Source organism: Pygoscelis adeliae, unplaced genomic scaffold (assembly GCF_000699105.1).
Source record: "Pygoscelis adeliae isolate BGI_AS28 unplaced genomic scaffold, ASM69910v1 Scaffold182, whole genome shotgun sequence".
Taxonomy (NCBI): Eukaryota; Metazoa; Chordata; class Aves; order Sphenisciformes; family Spheniscidae; genus Pygoscelis; species Pygoscelis adeliae.
Window position 1 is genome coordinate 76,639 of NW_008824669.1, and position 7,937 is coordinate 84,575.

Below are 7,937 nucleotides of genomic sequence, written 5' to 3' on the forward strand. Positions count from 1 at the left end.
TCAGTCCCCAGGGTTGGTAACAAGACCATAAAAGCATCGGTCTTGGGTCAGGTCAATGCCCACATCTCCCTTATGGGTGGTGATGCTCAGGGTGATACCCCCAGGGTACCCACCCAGCCCCAGCAGCAATAACCCCCTCAAGCTGGAGGGACCTCTGTGAATTGGTCCGGCAGCCACAGCCTCCCTCACAAAGGATTTCTGCAGTTTAATTAGTCTCTCTGTGATGAGCTACTTCCTGGGGTTGGCTCCGAACCTGCCCCAACAGCCCCGTCCGATGCACCCGCGGGTGCTGAGTGTGGGACGGTGCCACAGCAAGGCGTCTCCCTGTCACCCCTGGAATCCAGTCCCCTTGTGTCCCAAGCTAGGACATCATGGGTGGTCAACCAGATGGGTAAAAAAACTGGTTGGACAGTTGGGCTCAGCGGGTTGTAGCTACCGGGTTACAACCCAACTCATCCTGGAGGCCAGTGATGAAGAGTACCGAGGTGTCTATCCCGGGACCTGCCCTGTTTAGCATCCTTATCCATGACCTGGAGGAGGTGAGGAGCACGCTCTTGTGAAGTTTGTAGATGACACCAAGCTGGGGGAAACCACTCAATGTGCTCGAGGAGCTGCCATCCAGGGGGACCTCAGCAGGCTGGAGGAAGGAGTCAAGAGGAACCTTAAATATTCAACAAGAAACAAGTCCTGCGCAGGAGAAGAGCACAGGGACATGGGTAAGGGGTGGGATAGGGTTATTATGAGAGGTGAGAGCGGCAGAGCCCACCCTGTGTTGCTTGCCCTTGTCGGACCCCAATGGGCAAGGTGCCTTGAGGGGACCACAGTGACATCGCCACCTGGCATCTTCTCAGGCTTTAGGTCCTACAAGCCAGTTTTTCCACCTCCTCACTCTGCTGCCGTAGGCAACTGCTCAGGTTACCTGGCTGTAAAGCCAGGTCTGACTGCTGAATGGCGTCATAAAAATAAACAAACGCATCCAAAGCAGCACTCGACACCAACCACGCTGGCTGGAAGCGGCTCCTCCTGGCAGAAGGCTGGCAAGAAGGTGGCAGCTCCCAGGCCCAGAGGCATGTCCTGGGTTGGCGTCCCAACAACATCCACTGAGGATGAGACTGAGCCACAAGAGGAGCCAAACCTCCTGATACCACTCATCTGTCCCGGCTTCTGCAGAGCATGACCGTGGCTCCAAGCTGGCTACGATCCTTCCTTCCCTGCGGACCTCAGCCATCACCAAGAGCTGATCCAGTCCTAATGCTTCTCCTCCCCAGCAGCAGCAGGGGATGAAGCAGGGAGGGCAGCGAGCTGGGCTGGCCCATGCCATCCTCGTTGACACACAAGCAGCCATGGGCAGCACAGAGCTGGATGAAGAACGGCCAGCTCCAGCCATGCTTAGGAAAGAGCTAGGAAACGCAAAAGTGGTGATAATCAGTGAACAACAGAGGGCAAATAATATTATTTATTATCTCTATGTCTTCAGTAGCCATGGGGCACTTGTTGCACCAGGCAGAGGGCTCTGGAGTGCTCCTGCCCCACTGGTAGTTCAACTGACATTTGCTCATCCCTGTTCTTAACCCATTTTCTACATTTTGCTGACTCTGCCAAAGGCCATAGAAAAGAAGAAATATGGCCAGGCTGCAAGAACCAAAGTCCCTTGGTTGTTCTCCTGGTTTTAGTTGGTTTTGGGGGATGTGCAACGTGAAGTATTGTTGGAGCGGGGCTGAATGTGGTCCTCGGTGTTTGGGCATGGGGCAGAGGCTTCAGGGCAGCAAGGATGTCAGCACGTTTACTCCCCACCATCCTGGAGGGGCATAAGGAGATATACAGGGACAAACGTGGGGTGGTTTTGCAGAATAAAGTGAGGCCAGAGTTGAGAGCACGTGGGCTGCAGGGCTGGGAGAAGACAGTGGGACATCCCTCTTGCTTAGACCATCAAGCGCGGGAGCCAGGGCAACTTTCTAAAACTGCTAAAAGTGTTTTCATCGAGCCAGATAAAAGACTCATGGAGGAACGTGGTTCTGGAAGATGCCACCACTGGTCCTATGTGAGGACAGCCAAGGCTGGAAGCAGGCAAGGGCCAAGCCCGCGGTGCCCTGGCTGCAGTACAGCCATCCCCGGGGAAAGCCTTTCCCTGGGAACAACGCCCTCTTCCAGCTCGCCCTCGATTCCCTGAAGCTCCAAGGGAAGAATAGGAGGAAAGCTCTTTCTTTTATTTCTATTTAACTTCTCTGCTTTGTTATTCTTTTCCCAGGCTCCCCAGATTTGATGGCTGCAATAGTCCTCTGGTTCTCATCTGCAAAGGGGCCCTCCTCCGCTCACCGTAAAAATCCCTCCTTACCCCCGACCATCTTCAATGCCGATCTTTGGGCTGGGCTTGGGCATCCCATTTCCCTTCTCCAGCTTAAATTACACACTACTCCAAGCAGAAAAGCGTGTTTTGATCTAAAGCAACACCCAAACTCACCGTGCATCATCAAACTGTTTTAACGAGAGCTGGACCCACCTTTTACTTCTCTTGGCAAACCACCTCTTTGCCTAAAATCCCAATGTTGACCCCACCAGACCTTGTTGGGAAGACACTCTCCATCTGCACAAATCTCACCCCAAACCCTCAGAACGGTTCTGGAAATTAAACTTTCTGAATCTTTGGGGATCCAGCTCCTGGGAGAGGCAGTCACTATGTCAGACATGGTGGTAGACCCTTCCTTCTCCCCCCACCCTGTTTTCCAGCAGGCAGAGGAGGATGCGGCAGAGCCCCCCGGGACGGAGGCTTGGCGTGGACCACATTTGTGCCAAGGGGCACAGACACTCCCTTGGCTCCCGAAATGCTGCCCAGGCGAGGTGGTAGCTCTGACCCAAATTTCCTCTGCTGTGATTAAACACCCGTTCCTGTGGCTGACATCAAAACACAGTGGTCCGCCTGCATCCCCGAGGACGGTGATGAACGCTGGTTCCATTAACCGGCAAACCCCAGCATTTATCACTCCAGCCTTGCCTGAAATGAACTTCCCTTTTGATTTTGTTTTTTTTTTTTTCAGCCCACAAAACCAACCCATCCACACCGCTCAATAAATAACGCTGGCATCGCCACCCGATGCCCCAGCCATGTCCCCAGCTCCTCCTCACCGGGCCACCCAGCACTGATGTTCTCGCTGCCATCCTCGCTTCCTCCCACCCAGCCCAGCTCCACAATTAATGATGGTGTTAATAAGCTGTTATTTGGGGGGAAAGAAAAGAAGCTGAAGAGAGGAAGCTTTGCAGGGGGAAGGGAAGAGACATTCCTGCCTCAGTCATCAGGCAACTTTCCCCTTCCTCTTGCTCACTCCCTCGCTGACCTTTGGCTGAGTCTGCCAAGGCTATAAAGGAAAAGGGAAAAAGGAAAAAAAAAGACAGAGAAACTAAAAAGCAAGAGGACCTGAAAGGACAGGCAGAGGGAGAGATGTTATCTCACCTCTGGTAATGATTTATCATCAAAGGATGGGTGGATGGAGGCAGAGGGAGCTAAGCATGATCGTGGGCAGCACAGAGGGGCTTTGCTGGGGGATACCCAAGGGGGAAGGAGTTAGGGGCGAAGGTTGGAGATTGTACACGGGAACGTATGTGCTGATAAGCAGGAAGGGGAAAAAACCCATGATGAGTGCTACTACACCCCGTGAACCTGTCCCGAGGCAAGTGGAAGTCCCAAACCTTATAGGCCATGGTGACACTCCCCCCTGCCCTGGGACATCAGGCCGTGTGCTTCATGAAGATCACCAAGGGATGAGCACTCTGCACGATTAGGAAGTTTCCACCATCTCATGGAGCACCTGGCAGGGCCAGCCTGTGCAAATGTCCCTGTCCTCTCCCGGGTGCAGCTGGAAGAGCACACCACCACCTCCTCGGCTGCGTCTACATCCTGGCTTTGGCTCTGGCAACCATCTCAGAGCCTGGCACCTATCACTGCTGATAAATAGGCGGTCCTGTTCTCCTGGGTTGGCCCTGTGCGTCAAGATTAGCTGACGGTGGCAGAAAACGGCAGCAAGACAAAAACCCATCCCAGAGCCATGGAAGAGGAATGGCATGAGTCAAGGTCACAACCTTGCAGAGCAAGCAGTCACAGAACAACCATTTTGGGTCAGGAGAGCTGGAAGACTCAGGCTCACCCATGTCAGCTAAGCTAAGAGTCGTCTTCTCTGACAAACAACACCACGGGTACAGAGCTGTCCTGCTAAGGAACAGAGAGACGCATTTTTAAGAAGCAAATTTATGCATGACGTGTTGATATAATTAGTAAAGGCTTTTTATGGAGCTGCCCTGTAGCAAGAAATATCCCTGATACGTGAAATTCATGTCCTTCCGTGCACCTCTAGATCATTACCGTGTCCCCACATACCGGCAAGGCGACAAGAGGGACCGTGATGGCACGGCGAGGGCAGACAGGAGTGGGCAGGGAAAAATCCTCGCAGAATCAGGGCTGGGTTGTGTCACGACTGTGATGGGAAGCGGAGGGGAACGGGGACTTCGCTAGATGCCAAGATCTTCCCCATAAGGTGACACATACCTGCTGTGGGCAGAGATTTTGGGGAAGTTAGGCTATTCTTAGCATCCCTCTCCCACCTCCTCCTCTGGATATGTGTGCCTCGTCATGACGTCCGGACTCTTTCTCACTGCTACAGTCACCGTCTGTGAACCCTACCCACAATATTACTGCGAAGACAACATGTTTATGATGTGTTTGCATTCAGAGAAAACTTCCCATGCGTGTAAGAAAGTCATAGCCGGCAGTTTCTTTATCCTTCCCTTGCCCAAGGTCTAGCGGAGAACTTATTTTACAGCGAGTTATTTATGGCTCGAGAGAAGCACTACTGACAATTTGAGATTCACAGCTCCAACCCTGGGCAACGAGGCAGATTTTTCTGAGGAAGTCTTCTACAGACAGCAGCAGGAGACAAAACCATCTTTAAAACAGGATGGGGGAAAGCCCTCTCCTGTTCTATTGAACATTAACACTCGAGTTGCCTTTTCTGTTTGTCTTCACCAACGTTTCTGCCACCACCCCGAACCAGGAGCTCAGGCTCTGAAATGAGCTCATCAGGAGCTCAGGTTCTGAAGTGTCCCCAACCCTGGTGGCAGGGCTGGGTTTCTGCTGCACTAGGTGGGGAGTAAGGACATATGGGACCTCACCTCTCTCCCTCTTTCCTCCCCTCAGTCTGTCTCATCTATTCAGGTGGCTTCACCTGCTTTTAAGAAGCTTTTTAAGCCCCTTCAGTGGGGATTTTCACAATGTTGGGATTTGCAAACTCAAACATTGGGTTTGCAATCCCAACCGTTGGGCTTTGCAAACCCTTAGACAAAGGGGTCTTGCTTGGAGCACGTGCTTTTAATTAGCAGAAACACAATACGCAGGAAAAGCCAAGCATCCCTGCAGAGGTAGGTACTTTTGGGGTGAGAAGTGTTGATGCTGGCAAAGCAAACCTCTAGGAATCATAAAGCAAACGTCTACGAATCATGGGCACCTCAGCAATGCTTCTACACAACGGCTTGGCCCGCCGGTGGAGAAGGACAAACTCTGAAAGCATTTACCTCCCTGAGGCAGGTATAAATGGGGCAGACAAGGACTCGAAAGGGCTCTCCGGTGCTGCTCCTCATGGTGCCGAAGACTTCGCAGAGAAAGGTGATGAACCCCAGCCAGCGCTCCACATCCCGCTGCTGCAACTCCTCCCGCATGGTGAAATCCTTCTGCAAGAGGGACAGAGACAACAGGCTGCATCAGCAAAACCGCATCGCCATGGGAGAGGCAATGGCTGTCTAGAGAGAGAATTAGGAGGAAATTGAAACTCAGGGTGGGGGGAGGAAGACAGACAGACTGACTCTTTAGTAACAGTGGGGAGATTACTCAACATACACGGAGTGGCCGGAGTTTCAACACAGCAAAGCCACCAGAAAGCAGGTACTGTAGAAATATCACCAACCCCTGCAATAACTGTCACGGCTTGCGCTAGAGACGGCGTCCCCCGTGCCCTGCCCTCCCCCTCAGACAGACACGGGGACTCTTTTCCATATGCACAACCAAGATCGAATAAAAGCAGCAACGAAGAGGTTAAATGAAATGCAGGGGAAACGCAATGAATGCCGGTGGCCACGCCGGGCTTGGTGGTCCAGGTGGACCTGCCCAGCCCGTTCATTCCAGTATCTTCAGCAGAGCCAGTGTCCGGCCGGGGGCATCCTAATGGCCTGGCTGCTCCCTGGGGTCTCACGAAATTACAGCAGAGACTGGCTCTCTGCCCGACCAGAAGAAGATCAGGGCAGCCTGGGCTTGGCATTAAAAGGTCACCCTGCTCCTGAGCTGATGGTTGCCATGACCAAGGATTATCCGAATGACGTGATTTATGGAGCAACATCAGGAGGAAGCGTGCAGGGAGATAGCTGCCTCCCCATCAGTCCTCCAGCTGAGGAGAAAAAAAAAGGGTTTGCCCGAAGGCAAAGATATGAAAAGGGATGTGTGTGTTGGGAGTGTGTGGCAAAGAGCAAGGGGCAACACAGAAAAGCAAATAAAAACCTTTCTAGAGGATGGCACAAGAGAGTGCATCGCACTCAGAGCCAAGAGGGTTTCCCTGGGCTCTCAGCAATGCTGCAGAGCTTCTTGCAAGATGTCCCAGGCGACTTTGCTTGTCTGTCTCCATAGTGACCTTTCCTCGGTATTAAAAATTAGTAGACACTAAGTAGGGGAAAATTAAAGAACAGGACAAGTTCGTTCTCAACACCGTGTTTTCCCAGTGCGAGTTGCACAACATTTGAAATCCAGCAACTAAATAAATTATCTGGTATCTTTTTCATCTCAGTTTATTCCTACTTTTGCCTGAAACAAAGGGCTTTGCTGCTGCTAATGCTCCGACCTGCAGCTGCACTCCGCAAAGCCAGGGAGATATAAAAGCCACCACACCAAAGTTCGCTCTCATGCCCCGGACAACACACTGGAGATCTTTCTTTTGAACAAAGGTAAGTAATACAGCTGCTAAAGAAAGCCAGGCAAAAGCGCGATGATTATTTTCATGACACAACCATATGCAGGAGCTATTTATATGTTTCATTACAAAAGGAAAAAAAAAATATGTATTTGCATATGCAGGAAAAAGACTTGTAAAATAACCAAGGCACTTATTAACCAAACAGTGATGACTAATTCCTCTCTACACCCATTTCTATAAGGCAATTGCCCAACTGTGTCTGCGACTCCCAAGTCAACCTGCAGCCAAATCCTGTCGGGTCTTTTCAGACTTTCTGGGGGAGTTTGCAGAGTTCATCCTTTCATTATCCAGCCAGTCCCAGGGCGGTGGTGGAGGAGAGAGTTATTTGCCAGCTCAGGTTATCACCCCAGGGTTACCAAATTACTCGTTCTGGAGTTTTCACTTGAATTTTAATTAACAAAAAAGTCAAAGAGAAATGACCTCCTGACTATTGAGAAATTAAAAAACGAAGCGAGAGCATCCCGTGCCCCTCGTCTGCACCAACAGGGACCTCCAGCCTTGCCCACCCATAAGGTCACCCACCGGCCACCTTCACCCTGGGACAAAAAGCACCCTTTGGACCCTGGAGCTCTTCCTTGATGCCCCGAGACCTCTCCATCCCCTGGCACTGAGCTGTCTCCTGCATCTCGCGCAGGAGATGGATCCCACCTGGCTCCAGCCCCCGAGCCGTCCTGCCCCTCCCAGGCTGGATGCTCCCCAGCAGCCCCCGTCTCCTGCCTGTCTCATCGGTCCACACTGATGCGCCCCGGGAGCCAGGCTGTATTTTGGGATCCCTGGGGCATGCTGGGAAATTCCTAGCAGCTCGGGATAACCACATGGGCTCTGCGGTCTCAGATTAATGGGAAAGAATAAAAACCACTGCAGGAAACTCTCCTCCTTCCCATTCCTGCATCGAATACATCCCCCCGCTACACAGCCCTGAAAGAGAGACAA

The 7,937-nt window shown here is 52.0% G+C and overlaps 1 protein-coding gene across 4 annotated transcripts in view; it reads right to left on the reverse strand.

Annotated features, from left to right (window-relative positions):
- The window catches only part of CTIF (CBP80/20-dependent translation initiation factor), a 147,839-nt gene that overhangs the window by 12,785 nt on the left and 127,117 nt on the right, over positions 1-7,937 (reverse strand). For all 4 annotated transcript variants that reach the window (XM_009322961.1, XM_009322959.1, XM_009322960.1 and 1 more), the window contains one exon: positions 5,560-5,715. In XM_009322961.1, the coding sequence (XP_009321236.1) occupies positions 5,560-5,715 (156 nt within the window). The remainder of the gene's footprint in view (positions 1-5,559; positions 5,716-7,937) is intronic.